At 33.5% G+C, this 25335-nt stretch overlaps 1 protein-coding gene across 1 annotated transcript; it reads left to right on the forward strand.

The window, feature by feature from the left end:
* The first annotated feature begins 406 nt into the window (after window positions 1-406).
* Window positions 407-24666, forward strand: LOC134842718 (mite allergen Der f 3-like). The gene is made up of 3 exons (XM_063859175.1): window positions 407-762; window positions 23777-23867; window positions 24068-24666. The coding sequence occupies exons 1-3, from the start codon at window positions 495-497 to the stop codon at window positions 24549-24551; spliced, it is 843 nt and encodes a 280-aa protein (XP_063715245.1). The 5' UTR covers window positions 407-494; the 3' UTR covers window positions 24552-24666.
* The last annotated feature ends 669 nt before the right edge of the window (window positions 24667-25335 follow it).

Here is a 25335-nt window from a genome sequence, read left to right on the forward strand (position 1 = left end):
CCTAAAAACGCCTTTTTTGTCCTGTTTTTTCAAAAATTTGGCTGCGCCGCAGAAAATTTGGTAAAATGGGGTCTTCATAGTGATTTGGGAATTCTCAGAAAATCACTTTGGTTGACCTAAAAAAAAAGGTCGACATATTTTTTTGAAAATTAGCCCCCCCCCCTCCTCGAGAAAATCCTAGATCCGCCCCTGATTCGACCCACTCTAAGTTTTTTGAACTGGTCAAAAAGTTAATTTCAAGGACATGATCGAGCAGTATAACGACTGAACTGATTTGACTTGCAAACTTTCCGGGTAAACATTTTACGTTATACTTTAAAGCAAAATAAAAACATTGAATTTATAAGAAAATTCCAGCAAAATAATAACCTTTACATTCTAAACATTAGAAAGCTATAATAATAAGTAGCTTAAGTCAAGTGCTACATTGTCGAGACAAAAGGTTATTTGGGTTTTGTTTATATCAAACAACTTTGAAAACATCCGATTGAATCATGAATTTGTTTAATGGATTTAAGTTTCTCGCTCTGATTCTCAGCGGAGTTGGGACTTTTTTGATATCAGCCGATGAAGCAAAAAAAGAACCGAAAAGTTTTTCTAAACTAGTGACCCAGTCCATCATTAAGGGCACTCCGAGTCGTTATCATTCGTTCTATGTGCGAGTAACCACTTCGGATCCTTTCTCGTGGTTGTTTTGTGGGGGTACTAGAATTGACAGTCTATGGGTTCTCACTGCAGCTCACTGTGTCAAAAACAGTTCCCGTTAGTCTCATCGCCAAGAACATATAAGCATAACTCTACCAAATGTGTTGACCTCTATACAATAAAAAGGCTGGTCATAATTTTGCAAAAAGAAAAATGTTTAGCATACTTACATGATAGATTCATATGGAAAAAATGCTTATCATACACAGGGGCGGTTCTAGGTCTTTCTCGAGGGGGGGGGGGGGGGGGGGATTTTCAAAGAAGTTTTTTGTTGATTTTTTTATGGTTGACCAAATTGATTTTTTGAGCTCTCCCAAAGCACTAAAAAGACCTTGATTTGGCCAAAATTTCTGCACCGCAGGCAAAAGTTAAAAAAAAACAGGCCAAAAAGGCGGCGTTTTTAGGCTTTTTTGGATAATTTTTACCAAAAAATCGCGTTTTTTCGGCGCGCGCTCCCGCCTCAAAATTAGTATATATTGTCTCCAAAAGCACCTTTAGAAAAACTTTAGGGTCCATCACCACAAATGGATATCTGGAAATAGTACCAGGGGGTCAAATCCCTGAGTGGGGGGGGGGGGGGGGGCGTCCGCCCGCCGAAATCCGCCCCTGATCAAACAGTTTCCACAATAAAATGTTTGATAAGCATTTTTCTCTATGACTACAAAGTTGTTTGTCCATAACGTAGTCCAGTCTCACTTCTTCACACAAAATAACCACTCGCTGCAATTGTTTGTGTGCCGCCAGAATTCTCAATATATTATCATGCTAAGAGACACTTAAATCTGGCCATGTTTTTTTCAACCACTTTTTTTTAGCGAATGTTTCAAGCCGTATACATTTTTTTTGTTGTTCGACTGAGTGAAAACCAAAAAAAGGACAAAATAAAAAACGAGAAAAACAAAAGTTTTATTTTATTGTAAAAATTTTTCTGCAAACTTTATATATGCAAAACGCTTGTCATAGATTTTCACAGTTTTCTGTACGTATGGAATTTTATGATAAGCGTTTTAGCATAAACAAAAGTTGCTTAGTTAACATCTATCGTCAACGCGGGATACCCAACCCAATCCTTAAATCGAAATACGCAAAATTTGTTTGAGTTGCCTTTTCGGAGATTTAAAGACCCGATCTGCAAAAACTTAGTATAAACGAAATTTAATTTTCTTTATAGTTTGGGTCTTTAAATCTCCGGAAAGCCAAATAAAAAAAATGTGCCCTTCGATTTAGTGATTGGAAATCCCGGTTTGACGATAAAATTTTAATATCAAGCAATATTTTAATATGTTAAATTGTTTATCATAAATTTCCATTTGTACAGAAAACTCCGTGAAACTCTAGGACAAGCATTTTGCATTTATAAAATTTGTGTGAGAGTTTCTAAGAGTAAAGTAAACTAATTTTTCTTTGGTTTTTTTCGTTGCGTCCAATTTTTTGGATATCATCCAGTAGAATAACAAAAAAAAAATTAATTGCTGTTTGAAGCATTCACTGAAAAAATGTAGTGGTTGACTTTCCTAAATTAATGTTTCATTCATTTATAAATTAAAAGAATTAGAGTCCCAGATTTGAACAAAAAGCTGCATTACTTTTTAAACTCAGAATTGGATGAAATTCAATACATTGTCTCATGGTCCAATCAACTGTTTTATCGCCACTTTGGGAAGATCAAAACTATATGTGTTGAAAAAAATGTTGAAACTATAAAATACAACCGAAAAAAGTTTTACGTCGTAACTCAATTTGCTGATCTGGTAAGTTACTCATTCAGCAATCTTTTATGGAAAAAGAAGCATAGAAAAATGTACTTGTTTGGTTGTTTTGCTGTTTTTTTAACCAAAAAGTGCTTCAAATATAGCCAAAGCTTCAATTTTGACTTAATTTATTGTGTCTTGAGATCACAGTAAGTAGGCAAACCTCACTGAAATTGTTTTGAGCCATCAGTATGACCTGGCTGCGGAATTAAAATTATTAGAAAAACCACTGACAATTTCTTCTATTCTAAGAAAAAGAACCGAAAAACTATGCTTGGGTGTTTTTCTTTGCAGTCATGTGTCGGTGATTGAAACAATAGTTTTCAACAAAAAAATTGTACCCCAAAAATATCAATTTGCTAAGTTACTTTACCTCAGATAACTTTTTCGAGTTCTGTGGATTTAAGAAATGCAAAAGCTATGGGCTAAGTTATACTCGCTCTTAAGATTTTTATAAATGGTTCTGAACATAAACTGTTTTTGGGTGGCAATTTATTCCTCATTACAAAATAAGTCCAAATTGGATTGCGGCAACGTAACCAGTCATTTGTATGGGTCACGTAATGTTCCAAAGTCTTTAAATAGTTAAAAAATTGTTTCATATTTTCCTTGCTAAAAACTTTTCTATAGTTTTTATAGGGCTGTTGAAACATTGATAGTTTCGAACTCACGCACGGGCAGTCTTGTTGACTTTAAGAGAAGTTCAAGTATCAAACTTTATTCAAGTTTTTTTAAATGTTTACGTGTTTGAGTACAAGTAAGATCACTTTCAAAACGGCTCCAGAAGTTTTGAGACATAGCTTCTGCAATTTTTGCCTTATTTGGGAATTGTTTTCGTCCTTTTATATTCTTTCAACATAAAGAAAAAGTGATAAAAGCTGCTACTGCGCTTTATAGAGCAACAACTTACCTTACAAAGTGGGATATTTTTTTTTTGCTGTGTTTGGATAAACAAAATGGAATATTTTTTTTGGGTTTAATTTTTCCCAATAAAAACAGAAAAAAATGAAATATCGATTCAGCTCAACGTCTATTCAATTTTCTATATCACTTAAAATTTCCGTTTTGCTCCTTTTGTCTTGTGTATTTGCCTTGCACTATTTTCCAAACCTTCTTTGGTAAAATAAAAAAATGTTTGGAATCTTTTTTACGACTCAATTTGGGACTACGAGCTTTTTTCTGACGCATCACCCGCCCACACGTGTGTTTCTGTAATCGTGTTTAAACAGGAAAAAAAACTGTATCCAGGGTACCACCTAAGCTTGCGCTGACTATGATGATGGCAATGTGTTTTCAAAAACACATTTTTTCATAAAACCTGTTACACTTCACAACAACTTGGGTCATTGAAGCCATCTATTGCAGTGGACCGCAAGAAAAACTTGCCCAATTTATTGAGCAGGCTTTAAAAATTTTAAATTTTGGTAAACCAGTTTGATCTATAAATCAACTTGGAATATTTTTAGATTTCTGCGCTTGAAAGCTAGTGAAGAAAATTTTATTTTGTTTGCAAAGCAATTTTTTTTATGAAACAAAAGTTACATATATAACCAATTTGCATATAAAAAATTTGAAATGTTTCAAAAAACTCATCGCTTGAAAAGCTTGCTCAGAAAAATTAACTTTTTGCAAACCGACTCGATCAATGAAAAGGCCTAAAATAATCTATTAGAATTGATTACAAAAAGATTGCACTCTTAATTGTTGTGAAATCATTAAATATCTTCTAATCGAGTGTAGTTAGTCATAATAGAAAATAACTATTTTTCTTCAAATTTTCCTTGAAAAATTCAAACACAGTGGTATAATCAAAAACTAACAGCTGGTTTTGGCTAAAAACACGTTACATCACAAATCGGAATGATCATAACTTTTGTATTTTCTCATTTTTTGCTGATATTAATTTCCTCTCTTTTATCGAACTTACGTCTTTTGTCGTCACTTCACTATATTGAGTTATATGTGAGGTGGTTAACTCATAGAGTAATTTCGTATAGGGTACACCGTCTGCTCGTCACGCTATCTTATTTTCGGCCGGATAGATTCGTGCAACTTCTTAGTCTAATACCGATCCTAATCTTACTCTTATACTATCTAGTCTCAGGTTGTTTAACTAGTCTCTGCTAGGCTCAATAGATCTAGGGTATACTGGTTTATTGCGGCTGCTGAAGTTCTCTTGGAGAGTCAACTAATTTCTAAGTTAAATTCAAATCTCTCTGGTGCTGAAATTACAAGTAATTTCAGCACTTACAAATAAGTGGGTTGTTAGTTAGATGGATCATTATTGGTTAATATTAAATACTTTACAATGGTAAAATATCTAATTTATCCAATCATAAAATGTAGTTTAGATCAGGTTCCACCCATCCGGGTTTTACAGAGTTTTTTAGAATAGTCTTTCTGTAATTCAAAGGATGGATGATGGACGTTGGTATTTGGCGAACATCATAATTCTTCTGGGTTTTCGTGTTAGAGAAGTTCCAGGTTCAATCGCTGTGTCTTCTCATGACAACGACTGGGTTTTCGCAACAAACTCAAATCTGATTTCAGAATGATTGGCTATGTCAGGTTTTTCTGTTCCATGTAGAGAACTTCTTTTGGGTTGACCTTGTCTGGGAATGGCGTGGAGATTGTGCGTGGAGGGGATGCCTGGTTACTCGGATCTGTACGTATACTTGAACATCGAGGTGGTCATTGTTCTAGTTCAATGAAGTCCTTTTCTGCGAAGTCAAGTCGTACTCTAAATCCTTTGAGTTGTGATTGTGGGCGGCATATTGATTGTGGTTGGCCATTCTTTTTCGAGTGTAGTGGGGTCATTTTGTCTTTGGATGTTCGTCTTTGGTGTTGTATGCTGATCTATATACTGCAAGGTATAATTTACATTTTATAAAATTTTTATTAGTTTGGTGTTTTAATTATGATTTTGGTTAGTTGTTTTCACAAAAGCTTTTTGTTTTAGTTCGGTTATTTTGAAGAGTTACTCACCCTTGAGTACCTCTTATTAAAAATAGGAGTGTGGTCACAAAGCGTGGATGTAGCGCGGTGGGTTAGGCCGGCTATAGAGCATGCTCAGGACGTCCTCTCTGGTGGGTTAGGCCAGGAGTGGGAGTATGATTTCGTGCGGTTTCTGTGAGAGGTCCTGTTGTGTGATAACGTTTTATGTTGGGTTTATTGTGGTTTTTCTTATGTTTCGTTGGTTGTGTCCTTTTTTCAAAAATCAAATTGTTTTTGGTATGGGTTTGTCTTTCGACTTTTTTGTGTTTTATTATTTCTTTCTTAGACTTTATAATAGTCTTCAAAAGAATAAATTATCCAGTTTTAAACTGGGTTAATCCGGTTTGGGTACCGTTGGTTTCCTTTTCTTAGTCATGCTGTTTATCTATGTGTTGTGGTGTTTAGTAAGCTGCGTTGGTTAGTTTTGTTTAGTATATAATTCCTTTCCAAACGGGTTAAAGGAAAGTTTGAAACGTGTTATCGTGTGTTAGAGTTGTTGAGTGTGAAAGCTTGAAACTGAAATTCATTATTTAAACAATTCTTCGTGGGCGAGCTGTGGGAGTATGAGTAGAATTCTTGTGCGAGTGAATGGAAATATCAAAAGGTTAGTACTGCATTTTCGTCTTATCAATTTACTACCTAGAATTTCAATTTTACTGCTAGTTTTGGGGAAAAATTAAGTTATAAATTTTCATCATTATTAGAATTACTGCTTTTAGGGAAATAATTTATAAATTAAATTACTACATTGGTATGAACTTTATTTAATTTAGCTGGTGCAAAAGAGTATTAGAGTTTTGAACAATTTGAAGAAGTTTTCTATTTTTTATTTTTCTTTTGTGTATTTTGCAGATGATCGTGAGATGAAGACTAAAAATCTAAATAAAACATGGATGAAGAATGGTTAGTGTTTTATTTTAAATTTATTAGTTAAGAATATGAGAATTTATACTTACCTGTTAGTCGTCGGGGAAAAACCGTGGGGGAAGATGTCGTGGATTATGTCGGAATTTGTTAGTAACTTTGCTAGTATGCGAATGATGTTTTTAGTTTGAAGCAGTGGCCAAAGCAATTGAAGTGCTTTAATGGTTTTTAGTTCTTCAGTGCCAACTGCAAAATCATAAGGTGTGTTTTGGATGAGATTATATAATTTGTGGTTATATTTAGTGTTGTGGATGAATTCTAATATGGGGATTTCTATAGGTTGAACAAATTCATGTGGGATAAGGAAGGGTCTGGATTCTTCTGCGTTGAAGGTCTTTGTGATGGGACAAAAAATATACATTTGGGTTATGGGATCATAATTGCGAAGAATACCGTGAAGGTTAGTATCTTTGATGCAATATGTGAAGTTAAGAAAAAATGGTGAAGTGTACTTAGAGTTAATAAATTGAAAACGGTGGTGTGGTTGTCTTGATGGAGTGTGTAGATCAAAGTGATTTTGTATGAAGCGATAATATGTATATGTGTGGGTTTGTTTAGTGCGTAACATAATGTCGTGTGAGCAGTGCAAATCTCTTTCATGTGGTGCAAGGAAATGAAAGGTTAGTGAAAATAGTTGAAATTTTTCTTTAAAACTTTCGTAAGCTTGTGTGTCGGTTAGTGCTTCAGAAATGATGTGGTCGAATTTGCGATCAAATATATTGAGTGTAAATACATATGGTGTTTTGAGGAAAAATTTTTCTGTGATTTGTGGGTTAGCGAAACGGTCATCATCTAAAAATTGGTCTTGGTTAGTTCGGATGATGTTGTGATCGTAATATTCTAGCGTGTATTCGTTAGCTCGGGGTGCAGTGTATGTTTTTAGTGACTGTTTATATCCTATATAAGTAAATTGTCTATGTGATAATGGTGTGGTGAGTTGATATAGCATATCTTTATTTCTTTCTATAACGATGTGAGTATTAGATAAAGGTAGGCAAAGGGGGTTAGTAAAATGATAATATGATGTCCATTGAATTGTAGGCATTAAAACGTGTTCATCTACAAAACTGCGTGTGTTGTTAGTGTCGTTAGGGGTGTTCAAAGTATACTGTGGAAATGAAGGTAGGGTGATAGCTAAAAAATCTTTCGTGTTAGTGTTATTTGGATGATTAATATATTCACGGGCTGTTCCTGGTTTTGTTGGAAATGGATGGTTCGGGAATTTTCTTTTAAAAGTGCGATAAGCTCTATTAGTGCTATTTGATGATTCGGTGGATGTGGAGGATGGTGCTAATGATGCGGTATAAGCTGAAGAGGGTGTAGGGGTAGGTGGGTTTGATGATTCTATTGTGGATGAAATCTGATTTATAGTGGAATGTTCAAGGTGGAATGTTCAACAATTATCTAGTTCCTGGGAGATTTGGGGAGTATCTGGAGAATTGGATGATCGGTCTGAATGAAATGAAGAGTAGGTTGGGGTGACTTGTGAAGCATAAGAGGGTGTAGAAATTGATGGGAGTGGGTTATTTGGCGGGATTGGTTGAAAAGGGGGTTTTGAAAAAACTGAGGAGTTGGTTTGAAAATTACTGGATGGAGATGGTTCAGAGTCTGCAAATTCATCAGGGGTTTCAATATCTGGGTTATTGATTTGTGAGATGGAGTATAAAACTCAGATATGTGAATTAGTGTCTGAATTCAAGCCTGATGTTACATTATTGGTTGGGAAATCTGGTGGCGGGAAAGCAAAAAGTGGAATTATTGTAATTGGAGTGTTGAGGTTGGTCGGGTGGGAATTTGAGCGGTGTAGGGATCCAAGTTGTCGGCTCATCGTGGGCTAAAAAAATTATTATTTTGCGACTGAAAAGCGGTGGTATGGGGTTGTTCTATAATTTGTTCATATGTATTTTCATCTAGTGGATGGTGTGTCATTATATGTTGAATGGGACTTTGTGATATGGTTGGTCTAAAATTTGGATTATGTGCTATTGCTAAATTTCGAAAATTTCGTGGGACTAGTGATAGTGGATGGTTATGTGGTAGGGGTGGTAACTGTGGTGCTGTAGGCGTTATGTCTACATTGTTATGTTCTTCGTCGTATGTGTTCTGTTTTGTTGCTATTTTTGTGTTGTATTCTTTTATTTGTGCGTCTAAAAGAATTTTGTTTATGGATGATGAAAAAATTCCAAAAAATCCTGCAAATAGTATGCGTGCTACACTTGCTAGTCTATTTACTTGTGTGTGTATAGCGCATGTATTATAGATTCCTTTTAAAAGCGAAAAAAGAAATCCTATAAAGTTAAACATTGCGTATAAAATAGTTAATTTTTCTAAGATGTAGTAGGGCCATCCTAGAAAATCGAGATTTTCATTTTTTAGTGTAACAAAGCAAAAAATATTTATAGGTGAAATATCTTGTGGTCTATATTTTTCACCGTTTAGATATATATAGTCTTTAATGTCTTTAAAATATCCGCTATAGTCTTGTGTATAAATATCTGCAAATCCTGCGGTTTCGGCAAGTTTGCGTAAGTTTTGGTCAATTGATTGTCTTTGCATAGTGTCCATTTGTGTTAATAATTCTTGGAATTGTTGTGTTCTAATGTGATGTTGGATATCGGATTTTGAATATATTCCAATTGATTGTAGGTCAATATTTGGGTTTCGAGCAATAGCTCTGATGCTTTCAGGTGAAAATTTTTTGAGTGATTGCATTAATGTGGGATATGGGGTAAGAAGGTAATATTTATCTTCATCAGGGTTCAATTGAACTACATTGTGGCTATTTTCTGATCCACATGGGACTGCGGTATCCCAAAAATAGGTTCGTCTTGAAAGCGTGTCAACGAAATGTACTTTATTCTTATAAAAGATAGGGATTCTTTTATAGCATCGTTTATCTTCAAAAACATATAGTGGTGATACTTTTTTGGTACAGGTATAAAACCATAAGATGTTTCCTTCATAGTCTAAAAAATTTGATCTATTTCCTGATAGTAGATATCCTGCGTAGGGTATTTTTAATACTGCTAGTGCAAGTGATTGTAGGATTTGTGTCCTTTCTAATTCGCATAGCTGGTGAAGTGTTTCTAATTCAGAGAGTGACATTTCTTGAAAAATTCGGCTAATTGTGTAATCTAATTTCATATCTAGGTGAATATCATAGGGGATGTTACCGAAATAGGTACTATTCATTAGTGATAGTTCTTGTAAACGTGTGCTTCTAGTGTTATGGGGCTTTAGATGTCCACCAGGTTGACTTTTACTTTTTTGAAAATCAACTGGTATATATGATGTTCCTTCATTTATGGGGTGACTTGTGGCGTATGGGTCGATTTTTACTTTTCCAGTGGTCATGTCGAATCCTTTTTCGTATTCAACTAATATCTCGGAGTATTGTGTTTTGTGAAGTGGATTTCTGTATTTACATGCAAGTTCTGTTTCTTGATATATTTGAAAACGTGTCAATTTATTTTCTATATTGTGTATGTTTCTAAAATTTGAACTTTGTCTTCGTGATGGATGGACTTGTTCATATGGAATTGATTGTATAAAATATTTTTCGTGAAATTTTATCATACGAGCATGTATTTTTGCTACTTGAAATGTTGTACATGTGTCTTCGGGGAACCAAACAATTGTTGCTTGTGTTCGTGTTGTAGGGTCACAATAGCCTTGATCGTTTTTACAAGGTAATCTAATTCCTTGATAGATCATGGTGTTGTCAGATAAATCGCGTGTGAGTTGTATTTTTTCGAGTTGTATTTTCCAATCGAAAAACATGATTTCTTGATATCCTTTATTTTTTGTGTCTGCTTTGCAGTTTGATGGGTCATTTATACCAATGTGTGGTATCCAGTGTTTATCGTGTATGTCATAAGTTAATCTTCCGTGTGCGCCGTTATATGGGTATTTTTCATCTAATTTTATATGTCCTTGATATCTTTCAAGTTCTGCTTGATGTACAGAATCTGAAAAAACTTGGAAATATACTAATTTTCTATCTGTGTTTTTATTTCTTGTGATATTGAGTCTTAGTAACTCGTTTTTACAATCTTCGGGATTGAGATGTAAAAGTCGTTCGATATTACTCTGGTAGAATGATTCGTGGTCAAGTCGGTTTTTATTTCCATTTGAGACTTGTGAACAATGTACTTTCTTTTCAGAAAATGTTGCTGTGAATTTATATCCTATAACGGTTGTTGCTCGGGCTTTTGAATAAAGTGTCGCTATTACATTTGTTGTTTCTATGGCTTGTGGTTCTGTTTCGCATTGTGATACTTGATTTATTGCATACTTGTGTAATGTTTTTTGTTCGTTTTCTTCACAATCGTAATGTGTTACTAATAAATCTTGGGGTCCTGTGCGGGGGGAAGGGTTTATGTTTTCATTTGAGGTTATTAGAAAAAGGAGTTGGAGAAAAATTAAAATTTTTAGAATATGCTTGTGTATGACAATCCTGAGTATGGGTTATAAAATGTGATGTAACCAATTGTCTTTTTGGTATATCTGTCGTATTTGTATATCACTTCAGTTGTTATAAACGGTGGTGGTAGGGATTGAGCTGTTATATTTGGTGGGTTTAATGGATAGGGATGTTGAGTAATGTTGTTTAATTTAACCGTGATTTCGAATTTTAATTGTAGACTATTTTGTTGGAGTATTTGGATGTTATGATCACGAATGTCTTCGTGAATGTCTTGTCTATATTGTAGTCTATTTAGTGCCCAGTTGTGGAGTCGGTTACTTTCAGGGTGTTGTCCAAATAATGGTGGAGGTGCTGTGAATGTATTCCAGTCTAGTCTTAAAGGAATATTTGTTGATGATTGTTCTCGATATCTAGCGTCGAGGTTATTTGGGAAATTTAGGTTAAAAGGCGGTGGTGAAATCTGACTGATTGATGGTGTTGATGGTAGTGATAATGTTTCTGGTAGTGATGAGGATGTTGTCGTATCCGTAGAAATATCTATTGGATCATTGATTAAATTTGGTTCACCTTGTGTGAATGAATGTGTTGTCCAATATGGTAGTCGTGATGTTTGGTTTGTAGGGTTAAAGGGATTTTCACGTATTTGTTCAGATGTTGGTGTTGAACCTAAGTAATCTGAGGGTAGGCTTGAGGTGCTACGTTGTGAAAGAAGCGTAGGGGTTTCTGGTAAAATACCGATGGGGTTTTCTGGAGTACTTTGTGATGGGGATTGAGGTATATCAAAATGAACTCGGGGAGTTTGAATATTTCTGTTTCGTCGAGGATGTATAATTTGTCTATTTATTTTGACTGTATTTTGGTTTTGACTAGAATTTCGTATTCTACTTAATTCTTGTGGTAGTGTTGGGTATAAGTTATATGTTGGTTCGCTTAAAGGTGCTTGTCGTTGAACTGGTTCTAGCGGTTCAGATAAGCGAGCGTGTCGTTCTTCAAAGGTATATGGGTTATCTTGAAAAGAAATTCGTGTGGATGTTTGGGGGTTTTGGGTATTTGAAGATGGTGTTGGGTTATCTTGGGATGATGTCGGTGAAGACTGACTGAGTGATTGTTGGTTAGCAATTTTTGATGGCTTTTTATTTATTCTTTTAGTGGAAAAATTTATGTTTATTATAGTATTCTTCTAGAAAAAGAATTAGGAGGATTGTTGCTAGGGCGAATGTGATGATTGCTTTCTTTATACATTTGCATATTGTCAAGATGAGGGATGATAGAAATGTTATAAAAATTACAAATAGTAAAAAAATATCTGTTCTACTAAAAATGGTTCGTATCATTTAGATAAGTTTTGTGAATCGTACCTGTGGATATAGTCAATAGCTTTTGAAAGCTGGAGGTATAGTTCAAATATGGAATAGAAAATTTAAAAAAATATTGCAAAAAATGATTAAGATTATTACAAAAGATTCAAAGGTATCAAAAAGAAATATGATTAAAAGTTTAAATATCGTTAAAAAGTTTATGAAAATGTTGAGTATTAAGTTGACTGGTCGAGAGAAGAGCATTTAAGAAATGGCTTCTTGATCGAATATTTTTTGTTGTTTGAGGCAAATTTCAACTGTGGTCGGATTATTTATTGGTTTTTTGACAAGTGGGTTGAGTTTTGTGAAAAATTGTTGGGGGCGAATTTTATGGTGATCGGGAGGTCTTCTTTATCTTTATTTTTATTTGTCAAGTGATCAGGGGTATTTTTGAGATTTTCATACTTTAGGCTAATTAAATTGGTCCTTCTTTTACTTTAGGCTAATTTAACATATTTGTTTGGGGGGTATTTGAGATCGGAGTTGGGGAAATATTGTTGATCTTTGGGTTATTAGATAAGGGAGGGTTATGATATTATGGTGGTATTTATTTTAGTTGTCAAGTTGGAGTGGTTTGCTTATTTTTGACCTGGAGGTCGCAAAGTTATAGTTATAGATATGCCTGGGGTTTAATATCGTTCGTCTAGTTGGAAGGTGACGGATTGGATGAATCCTATTGGCTAATTTTGAACTAGAATCGTTGCTTGTTTGTCAGCATGCTATTTTGAAAAATGAAAGTTCAAAATATTTCAGAGGTGCAAAGATTATGAAATATAAAATTAAAGCTGTTTTTGAAATTCGACTTTCTTTAATATTTTAGACTGTGGAATGAATGTTTTATAGTTTTTACGTGGTTGATTTCTAAGTCGTGATGACTCTCTATGTTCTGATTTGTCGATTAGTTCTTGGGGTATTATTTTTTCTGTCAATTTTCTATTTTTTCTTTCTTTTTGAGGTATATTTTGATCTAGCTTTTTTGTATTGTTTTTCGTTATAGTTGATTTTTTATTTTGGTTTTCGAGATGAATGTCATGTTGTTCTTTTGTTTTATTCTCCGTATGTGATGGGGTATTTTGAATAACTTTTAAACCTGTGAAAGAATATAATTGAGTTAGTTCGCGTAGTGCGTATTCTTTTGGGTAATAAGGTAATAGGTTGTTCCGGTGTTGAACAATTTCTTTTTTGTTTGAGTCGGTAATTTTATATGTGACATCAGTGGGTTTGGCAATTATTTGGTATGGTCCTTTTCGAAGGGGTTGTAATTTTTTAGAGATTCCTTTTTCAGTGTTAAAATTGGGTATTAAAACAAATGTTCCAATTTTTAAATCGGAGGCTGGTGTAAAGCGTGAATTTATTTGTTCATTAATGTTTTGTCTTTGTAACAACTTTTTTGTTACTTTTTGGTAAATTTCATTGTGTTTTTTATCTCTGTTTAAAATCCATTCGGTGTGTGTACCGGAGGCTAATTTAAGATTTTGTGGGAGATGAAAATGATCTTCATCGTGTGTATGTAAAGGTAAGTTGTAACAAATTGATTCTTTATTCGGTTGACAATAACAATGTGCATTTTTATGAGAGTTTGCTGTAAACATAATTGGTTTGCGTGGCTTTTGATTAAAAACCTTTTCATATGGTGACATTCCTAGAGTTGTCGTGATTTGGGAATTGTATGCTAAGGGAAATAGTTTTACATCTGCTGACCATTCAGTTTATTTTGTGTCATTTCCATTGATGATACATCTAAGATATTCTTGTAGTGAACGGTTCATACCTTCGACTAAGCCGTTTGTCCAAGGTGCATGAGATGTACGTGGTTTGTGTTTGATGTTACATAAATGACATAATGTGATGATTTCGTTATTTATGAATTCTGTACCGTTATCTGTAACTAAAATTTCTGGTAGTCCGAATTTGTCTATCCAGTGTTCATAGAGTGTTGTGTAAGCGTAATAAGCGTTACAATGTGGTACTGGGTTAAGTGCTACATAATGTGTAAATGCGTCAACAATTACCATAATGTAGGAGTTTCCTTCGGATGAGGGTGAAATTGGTCCTTTTGTATCAAATGAAATACGGTGGTTAAAGTACAAACTTTGTCCTTTAAAATCTTGTTTTTGTGCTATTTGTTTTTGATTTGGATAAGGTTTATTTAGCTGACATACTATACAATCATTGCATAGTACTTTTATCCAAATTGGTGCATTTGGAAAATAAAAGTTTTGTATGAAATTTGAATATGTTTTCTCTGATCCAGAGTGTCCTTTAATGTTTTGTGTATGTGAAATATTAAAAGCTATAAGAATCATACTTAGGGGGAGACAGGGAACTGTAGATTCGTTTAATTGGTATTCTAGAAGGTCTGTGTTTTCGCTAATTGTTGTATTATTAAATTTTCGAAAATATCTGAGGAGTGTTTTATTTCCTAAAATAGTTGTATCTGCCTTGACGGGTTTAGTTTTATATTTGTGCCATGATTTTAGTTGTCTAATTACTGGGTCAAGATTTTGATTTTGTTTCAAAGTATTAATTGTAATTTTATCTGTTGGGGGGAGAAAAATGTTTTCAATTTCTAATTTAGATAAAGGAATTGTATCAAGTGGGTCATGGAGGTCAAAAACTTGATTTATTGTGTATTTTGAATCGTTTGTTTGTGGTCCTGATAAATTTATTTTATCAGTTAGATTTTCTTTTTCAATTAATGGAAAAAGGTCTTTTTTATGCGAGTGTTGTTTTACTCTTTTTTGTTGGGTGTTATTTTTTATCCATTGTGAGTATGGAATTGGTTTGAAAGTTGATGTTCCAAGTAGATCAACTTCGTAGTGGTTATTTTGGCAATCTAAATAAAGTGGGAAGTGTTGTAGATTGTTTATCTGTGATTGTTCAACGTCAGTTTTTTTTTTTCTGCATATTTGCATTCTAGTCGGGTGATGTTTCGTTTTCTGCAAGGTAGAATTTTATATTTTTGGGTATTTCTACTGTAGTTTTACGTGTAAGTAATTCAGGTGGTGTATTTCGACTTAAAGTGTCTGGTAATGCAAGATTCTTTCCTGCTGTCCAAACTATATGTAAGTTTGGGAATTTCATTAGGATTAATTGAAATCTATAAACTCGGTGATCTGGATTAGATTTTTGTGTAAAGAGAAAAATGATTGGTTTGTGATCTGTGAATAAAACTGTTGGATGTTTTGATCCAAGTATTAGAAATTCATATTCTGTTAGTGTATATATTATGGCTGTACATTCTCTCATTAGAGTTGAGAGTCGTAGCTCTGCTTGAGTGAATAATCGAGAATTTGCTGATATAAGGTTCATTTTATTTGTACCATTGTGTGATTGTAATAATGCTGCGCCGATGCCAAAATTTGAAGCATCGCACATTGCATAGAATGGTTGATTTGGATCTGGAATTGTATTCGAAATTTGTTCAGTTAAGAGTTTTTTAATTTCTTCAAATCGTGCTTGATGTTCTGTGTTCCATTCAAAATTATTTTGTTGTCTAAGTATATTATAGAAAGGTCTTAGGTATAATTGCATTTTATAGACATATTTGCTTAAAAAATTTAACATTCCAAGGAATTCTTGGATTTTCTTTTTGTTTGTTGGTGGTTGGAGCTTTTGAATAGCATCAATGCGTGATTTTAATGGAGTGATTGTTTTTCTTTCTATATTATGTCCTAAGAATTTAACTCGTGTTAAAAAGAAGTGTGACTTGTCGGGAGCGGCCTTCAGATTTTCGTTATGAAGTATTTTGTGATAGTATTCTAAAACATTAAACATTTCTTCTTTTGTCTGTGATTGCATAAAAACATCGTCTAAGTAGGTGATTGCGTTTTTCTTAAGTATTAGTGGTCGAAAAATTTTGCTCATGAAAGCTGAAAATGCTGCTGGTTCTATGGATATTCCATAGAATAGGCGGTTGAATTCATATTGTTGATTTCCAATAACAAATTGTGTTAAGCGTCGCGATTGTTCATCTAGTGGCATTTGATTATATGCACAATTCATATCTGCGGTTGTAAAGTATTTTCCGTTTATTTTTGTTAAAATAACTTGTATTGGTTCAATAGGCCAATTGCATTTTGATTCGTCTATTAGTGAATTAAGATATCTAGCGTCTGGTACTATTTTTAATGATTCTCCTTTTGCTAGGATGATAACAGGGTTGATAAATGTGTTACCTTTTGGTTGTTCTTCTTTGTTTACCGGTGAGATTATATTGTATTGTTCTAAAATATCGAGTAATCTGTTCACTTTATCGTGTAAATGAATTGGTACTTTACTTGCTCTTAGTTTTTTGAAAACTGCGTCAGGTTTTAATGGGAGATGTAGTGATGAACTGTTTTTGCCAACATCAAATTTAGATGTTGCATAGACTGATGAATATTTTATTAGCTGTTTGGCTAATTTATCAAATTCGTCTTGTGTTATTTGTGAATGTTGGAAGTTAAACATTGTTAAAAATTTCTGTTGATTCTCTGTATAGTTATTTATGTTGAATGTAGGTTTGAAATATGGGGTTTTTGTGAAATAATCTGTATTTCTTTTTTCATTACTTATTATATTATTTATGGATAATTCTTCATTAAGAATTGTGGATTGACAAATATCTAATAATTGGAGTATATTATTTACGCGGTATGCTTTTTCGTGTACTGGTGATATCGTAGCGTTGGTTTCGCAATAGCCTAAACGTCCAAAAGGTAATGTTACTTGATAGGGTGTATTGTTGTATACATGTAGAGAAATAATATCTGAATTCGAGTTTTTCAAATATTTTATGGATGAGATTGTGGTTTTGAAAAACTTATGGATAGGTTTGAATTCAAAATCTGACATATAGAGTTGTTGTCTATTTTGTTTTTTATCATATTGGTGAACTTGTTTTATTGAAAAATTATATATGTTTCCTGATAGTGGTTTCAGGTGTTTTCTTTGTTGATTTTATATCGGATAAAATTTTGAAAAGAATGGTGGTTGTTTATTTAATCTTTGAAAAAATGTTAGGGATGTGTCTTTTGTTTTTGTGTATTTATCTTTGATTAATATTTTACTATTCAAAATGTTGATTGTTGGTATATATTTAGAGATAAATGGTATTCCAATGATATTGTGTTTAATATCAGTGATATGAAATATTTGTTTAAATGGTTTATTTAAAATTTTATTTTGCTCTATTGTTCTTGTGGGGAGAAGAAATAATTGAATTTTTCCATAGTTTACCAATGTTGATCCTTGTGCTGTTGCTAGTTTACTGGAGGTTTCAAGAGGCGTTAGTTTTGGGTGTAATGATTTTATCTCATTCCATGTGGGAATGTTTATTATGTTTGATTCTGCTCCTGAATCAATTAAAAAATCAATTTCAAGATCTGGTGGTTGAAATTCTTTGTTTCTTGGACTTTCTAAAAGAAATGGTATTGTCCAAATTTTTTCTTTGGTTTGTTCTTTTTGTATATTTTGATAGATGTGATTTGTATTCAAGCATTTTGTTTTATTATTTTCATTGGATTGATTTGTAGTGTTGATTTCGTTAGTTTCTTGTGCCGTTTGTGTAGAATGGATGGGTTCAATATAATAATTGTGAAGGAGTTCTAATTGATTTTCATATATATGTGATGAAAAAGGTTGTTCATATATAATAGGTTCGTAGTCATTTTCGACTGCTATCATATTGATGGAGATAGTGTTTCCTGTATCACTTTCTGAATCTGATGATTCACAGTTTATTTGATTTAGTTGTAGTTCGTTATTTCCTGTGTCATCAATACCTGGGGGGTCTGATGTTGTTTCTGGGTTTGATTGTACTTGATTAATATTTCTTTGATGTTTAGGTGTACTACTTCTGTGGCGATTGTTAGAATTATTATGATGGTTATTATTCCTGTGTGGTGATTGGGAATAATTTCTATAACGGTTATTATAAGTTGAATGTCAATTTTGTGAATTATTTCGTGATCTGTTTTGATAATTATTGTTTGGTCGGTTATAGTTTGATCTATTATATGAGTTATTCCTTGATCGATTGTTCGGGTAATTCTGGTTTCGGTTGTTTGAATAACTTCTATTTCGATTATTGGAGTAGTTTCTATTTCTATTGTATGATGAGTTTCGTGATTGATTGTTTGGATAGTAATTATTTCTTGATTGGGAATTAGATCTAGAAACAAATTGTGTTGTATTTGAATTTGATCTGGAGTAGTTATTTCGACTATTTGGTCTATTGTAATGATTTTGTGACGAATTTTGTGTATTTCTTCGTTCTGGCGATCTTCCTCTATAACTTGAGTTATATGGTGATTGAGTTCTTGTGTAATTGGTATTGTTCGGAAGTGGTTTTCCTGAACTGTTGTTGCTATATACATTTTTGTTCGGTAGACTTTGATCTTTTTTCATGTTTTGATAGAATGATTTATTTGGTTCCTTATATTTTTGAGGTTTGTTTTGATTGTCCTGTTGTTTTTGTCTACATTCAGAAATGCTATGTCCGTATCGTCGGCAATAATTACACCATTTTTTGAAAGATGGTTTGCCTTTAAAGTTTGGGTGTTTTTCATAAATATTGAGTATTTCAGTGATTTTTTCAACGAGGTCTGTATCTGATTCCTGTATATTGTTTATATTTGTGGTATTTGTTTCAATTCGGTTAACATATTGTAATTTCAGATTTTCTGTTTCTTCAAGTTTCATTGTGATTTCCGCTTGCTCTAGTTTGTCTACTAGTTTTCGAAAATCTAAATCGGGCTCTCGAATTGAGGAGGGATGGGATGCTCTCTTTTTTATTGCTATTTTCCTTAATTGAGGTGTTAAGGTCATCATTAAGATTTCTGTCATTTTTGTGTTTTTGTAGTCGTGTGTATTTAGTGAGTATGCTTTTCGAACTAGTGTTTCGATACGTACTGCTAATTGTTTGATGGTTTCATTTGGTAATCTGCGAAATTCATTACATAAAACTCTTTGTTGTTGTTTGTTTCTTTCGGAGTCAAACATTTTTGAAAATTCTTGTGTAAATCTTTTCCAATTTGATTTTATTTCTATAGGCAATACTGAAAACCATTTTTGGGCTGCGCCGTCTAAGGTTGTCTGTATCAACGCTGTGCGTCGATGTATCCAATTTTGATGTAGTGGCGTATTAATTGGTTCAGGTCCTATATTTAAAATTAAATTTGCTGTTACTGCATTTAAATAATCTTCTACAGAATATTCAGGGTCTGTTCCTGTGAATACCATTAATGGTTTGTTTGATGTTATTGATGATCCACCCATAAGGTATGGATTCATTGTCATTTGTAATGATTCTGCTGCATTTGGCATTTGTGAAAAATTCGAAAGTTGATGTTTTGTTATTTCGTGTTGTTGAAGGTAATATGGAAGTGGTATTTCATTTTGCATTTGTGTTGGTTGATACGAGTGTGTAATCATTTGGTTTTGTGGCTGATTTGGTTGAAAAGATTGTGTATTTATTGGGTTTTGCATTTGCATTGGTTGTTGATTTTGTGTATCTGTTGGGTGTGGAGAAAAAATTCTATGATATGTATACGGTTTTTGTACTCCTTGTCCACGATATTCTTGAGTGTATGGTGCAAATATATCTGGTTGTAAATAATCATTATCAGAGGATAAATAATCCGTTTGATGAGATGCTTGCTTTTTATTTTTATTCTGTTGAAAGAATGGGTAATTTTCACTACGATCCTGTGGAGGATGTGAATAAGTTTGAAAATTTACTGAGTTGGTTGTTGCCATTGGGTTATCCCAATATCGAGATCTTATCTGATTATTATTATGATTTCGTGGGGGATAGTTTGTTTTTGATGAATGTGCGTAATTATAATTGTGTTCCGCAAAAGTGTTTCTTGTGAACGTTCTGCGTGTTTTTGACGGTATTGTCATGGGTCTATATGTTTGATAATCCATTTGTGAGTATTTTGGAGCAACCGAAGGTTTAACGGTTGATTGTAAGGTTACCTGTGCTTGTGAAGTGTTTGTATTTCTTGGTGTTGTTAAATTTGGACGTATTGGTGAAATACTTTGTTGTGTAGTTGTTGTTGTTTGTACAATTTCTTCATTTATGAAGTGTGATGGTGTTTGAATATCTTGTTGAGTGAGGTTCCTAGTTCCATTAAGGTTTTCATTGTGTATGACGGTCGAGTTTAAGCTATTATTTCGCGTATCGGGTAAAAATGTATTGTAGTTTAATGGTGTTGCATCAATTGTTAATGGTACTACTCTTACATAATCTCTGGTATAAGATATTGTACTTATTGCTTGACTTGCAATTGATTGTGGGATATTTATAAATGCATAATGAGACCATTCGGGGTCCCAAACGTAGTCTGACTGTTCTGTGATGGCGGTATCATCGTTTGAATTTTGAGGTCTGAAATTTTTTCTTGCTTGTGAAATTAAATCTAAATTATGTGTGAAATAATCTATTATAAACCATGCCAAAATTTTTTGTAAGTCATGTTTTGTATGTTGTGAAACATCATCTTTAGTGAAATTTTCTTTAATTATATGTAGAAAAGTTGAAATTAGTGTGATTTCATGTCGTACCTTTATATGTTTGGATGTCTCTGTCGGTGAGACACTTGGGATTGGAATTTCGTTCTCTAATATTGAGATATAACTATATATTATGGCAAAAACTTCATTAGTGAATATGGAGTTTGCTCTTTGTGAGTTATGATATTGTATGCTTTTTATGTATTCTGAGAATACTTTTGAAAATTCTAAATCAAGGTCGTCTGTTTGAATTACATATTTGCGATGATTCGGGTTTGGTGAGGTGAATTCTATGGTGTAGATTCCGTAGTGTTGTGTCAAATTACATATATCTTTCAGATAGTGATCAATAATTTGTCTTTTGATCTTTACATCTGGGAACTCTGCTTTACATGGGCTGAATCCGGGTTCAAATAAATTAATAGTAAATTCTTGCAAAGTATATGCTGTCCTCTATCATTAGGTGCATCTACGAGGAAGGGGAAGATATCGTCATCATCTGGACTATCTTCACTTGGAGTGTGTGTTTGGCTCATTTTTTCGTTTAATGACTGTTAATAGGTAATTATCGATGTGTCTAATTGGTTGATTCCAATTATATAAATGTACTGGTTTGTGTTTATATTGCTTTTTTATTCTTCTTTTTCCTCTTTTCGATGAATTTGAAGTTGTTTCTGAGTCGGAAAAATATAATTGATCGTGAATGGGGCAATTTTTATCTATAGATTCTTTTAATTTATAAAGTTCGTCTAAATTGCTGACTTCTGATTCTGAGAATGCGTTTCTATTTTTGAAAAATCTTTTTCGTGTTATTTGTCTTTGTTTAGTTATTTTTTTTCTTTTTAGTGTTTGTCGTTTTGTTCTAATATATCCAACTGTTTGTGTGCGAGGTGTGATTACAAGGTCGTATTTTTTGTTATCTATTTCACAGTTCTGCAAAACGATTGTTTGTTTGTTTCCTAGATTTTTAAATGACATAAGGTTTAGGATGACGGATGCAAAAAGTTGTTAGATGATTTCTATTTTCTTAAATTGTTAGTCCTTACGATTTTTTGGTTAGCTTAACCTGGGTCTATTTGTTCAGGGTTGGAGAGAAAAGTATATCGATTCCGAAGAATGATTTTTTACTTTCTCGTGGCTAGTATAAGCTAAGGTGTTAACTTACTTAATCTTACTTAAGGGTAGTGATTGTGTTCAAGGGTTGGAGAATAGTAAATCGATCCACAAGGTTCAGGTATAATTAGAACGCGAGTAGTTCGTTAGATACTATTTTAAACTTACTAAGTCTATGATTTATCCTGGGTCTGGTAAGAGGAGGGTTCAAGTGAAGGATGAATAACCGAAGTTCTTCACTGTTTATCCTAATTTGAATGGTTAGTTTTGTTGAAAAATTTCTATTAGTCTTGGGTTTTGCGAAAGGGTTGGATAGTGAATCGACGTTTGAGGTCGTTAGACACTAACTAAGTGGGTGGGGGAGAACAAAATTGTTCTTTTTGATCCAAGGAGAGGCCTTGATGATCAAGTTTTAAAATTTAACTAAATAGAAAATGAATTAAGATCCAAGGATAAGCCTTGATGATCTGATTTTAAAATTAAGTGAATTTAAGTTTAAAATGGTTTAAATTTGTTTAAGAAAAGATTTAGTGTTTTAATGATATTAGTGAGCTTATGATTGCTGTTATGTTTTAGGTGATGAAGCTGAGACAACTGATGATTTTATGATTACTAACAGATTATTGTCATGCTACTAATTTTTATTTTGATTTTCAATAAATATTTTCCAAACATGTTTTATATAATACTGCAGAATTTTAGGAAAACGATCTGAGATATTTTTATCAATCGTTATTGTATATTAATATTTTGTTTAGCGCCTGCAATGATCATGAAGATTGGCTTCAAGATTTTATGTTTGCAAATGAAAATCTAAATTCATTGCTAATAAAATTCTAAATATAAAAGTTTGTGTTGGCTTTTGCCGTACTATCATATAACTATTTGGTAAGTTTCTACTTTGTCGTATGTCGTCTCTGGTTCGAGGTCGTCTTCCAATTCCGGGTAGTTCTATTATCGTTCGGAATATTGGCTCTGATCTATTGAGTCGTAGAGACATTTCGATTAAATTATCGTCGTATAACATTTTAAAAATGTTTTGTCTAAATTCTAATCTATTTTTGGTTAATTCTAAGCTATTAAGGTCTTGTTCGAGACTTATGGTCGCACCAGATGAGTTATATGTGAGGTGGTTAACTCATAGAGTAATTTCGGATAGGGTACACCGTCTGCTCGTCACGCTATCTTATTTTCGGCCGGATAGATTCGTGCAACTTCTTAGTCTAATACCGATCCTAATCTTACTCTTATACTATCTAGTCTCAGGTTGTTTAACTAGTCTCTGCTAGGCTCAATAGATCTAGGGTATACTGGTTTATTGCGGCTGCTGAAGTTCTCTTGGAGAGTCAACTAATTTCTAAGTTAAATTCAAATCTCTCTGGTGCTGAAATTACAAGTAATTTCAGCACTTACAAATAAGTGGGTTGTTAGTTAGATGGATCATGATTGGTTAATATTAAATACTTTACAATGGTAAAATATCTAATTTATCCAATCATAAAATATAGTTTAGATCAGGTTCCAATATGACACCCCCGACGTTTTCAGCTACCCTCGCCGCACTTTAAATCCATACCCCTTTTCCTTACTTCCAGAGAGAAGGTGAATTTGGGTGTATGAGGGGCTGTGTGAACTCGAGAGGGGGTAGGGTTTTTAAAAAATTGATTAGGTTTAGATTTCGAGTAGGCTGTAAGTATAGCTGGTTTTGTTGAAAATTTTACAAATAATTTTTATTAAAACGGCAGAGAATATTATGGATTATATGGATTTTAATCCAATATAATGGATTTTAATAGGTTGTGGCTTAAGGTAAGTAATCAATTATAATGACAATATAACTTTATGGTCTTAATTTGCAGCAACAATGCATAAAAATGACATTTTAGTCAAATTTTTTCTATTTTAATCGTTTTTTATGAAACTCCGGTGCGACACCATCTAACTCATTTTGTGAAACAATTTTTCAATTGTTAAATAAAAACGTTAAATATGTTTTGTTGCTTTAGCTGCTGATCTGACAATACAAGTTGGCGACTTTTCAAAACCTAATGGAAATAGAAAATTCATCAAAGTGACCAAAATTTTCAAGCACCGCAAGTGAGTAATGCAATAAAGATGCTACTTAATCCTAAATGTTGAATTAAGGACTGAGCTCAATATAGCAGCCTTTTTTGGTGAACAGATCATCAATGAGTTTTCAAATAATAATTGAACAATTACCTATTTTTAGGTTATGTGGACCAAAATTTAATTAAAACTCAACTAAACACCTTACCTCTGATGTTCGTTGTTTACAGCTTCGCAATCCAGAACAACAAGCCTGTCAACAATTTGGCCCTACTTTATTTATTCACGCCTATCGATGACCAGACTTCTGTGGTTCATTTTTGCCAGGAGGCCCAAACTCCCGGAACCACATTAGTCGCAGTTGGTCTGGGATCTCTATCCGAGAGAAGAGCAATATTGCCAGAAGTTTTACATCAAGGTCATTTCACGGAGAAACAGTACTTAAAAACAGTCGAGACTGGAAAAATTGAACTGTGCCCTGAAAATGATATATGTACCAATCCTGTTAATTCGGGTACAAGTATAGGATCTATGGACGATGGAGGTGGTCTGTTTGCTCTGCCTTGTGACAATATGAGGACCGCATGCTTGTATGGAGTGGCAAGTTACGCCGTCACAAAAACGCAGAATGGCACTTCGATAGTCGAAGAGAGCGTGTTTGCAGCTACACATATGCACTTACTTTGGATTTTATCAGTAGTAGCTTTGGGCTGAAAAAGTTTTTAAGCTTTGCTGTTTTGCAGAAGAAAATAATTAAATTTTTTTTTTAATGATATACAACGATTCTTTCATATGCTGGCAAATCGTGTAATTAAAAAACTAAACTTTTTTCACTTTTGAGCACCAAGGATTCAAGCAAATAACTAGAGGATACTAATGTTACAGCGCTCTTAGCACAAATTGTATTCACACGCCGTGATAGTTTTGGACTTGGAGTTAACTTAATCTGGTAACAGTTTTCTGACCCCTTGGCGCAAAGGCTTGAAAAATTTATCGCGTTGGATGGGTTTTTCCTGGCATATTTTGGTTACCTCAGATAAAGCGCGTGTGACATCAATAAATATTACCTCAAAAAAGGTATCCTTTTTTAAGACCATTTATTCACGAGGGAAAGGACCAATATACGAGTTTTACAGCTCATCGCGGCGACCCGCTGTATTGCCCTTGCTTATAACTCCATTGATTGTGATTGGAATATCCAAGAACAAATCAAAAAATTTGTATCAGTGTCGCGAAAAATCGTTCTGAACGGTCTGAACGAGCATTTAATTGTACTACGGTATTTACGTCATTTAAGCAACATCTAAGCAAATCGGAGCTTTGCATCACTTGCGATACAACTCAAACTAGCGAAAAGAAAGCAAGCAAGCATGCAAGCTAGAAAAGAGAAATGAGATTGAAAAAAAAAACATGTCATAAAAAGTTGAAAATTGTAACAAAAATGGAAAAAAAGAAAACTTCATTTTCTTTCAGATTAACCGTCGCGAAACACAACAAC

The sequence above is a fragment of the Symsagittifera roscoffensis genome, chromosome 3 (genome assembly GCF_963678635.1).
Source record: "Symsagittifera roscoffensis chromosome 3, txSymRosc1.1, whole genome shotgun sequence".
NCBI classification, from domain to species: Eukaryota; Metazoa; Xenacoelomorpha; order Acoela; family Convolutidae; genus Symsagittifera; species Symsagittifera roscoffensis.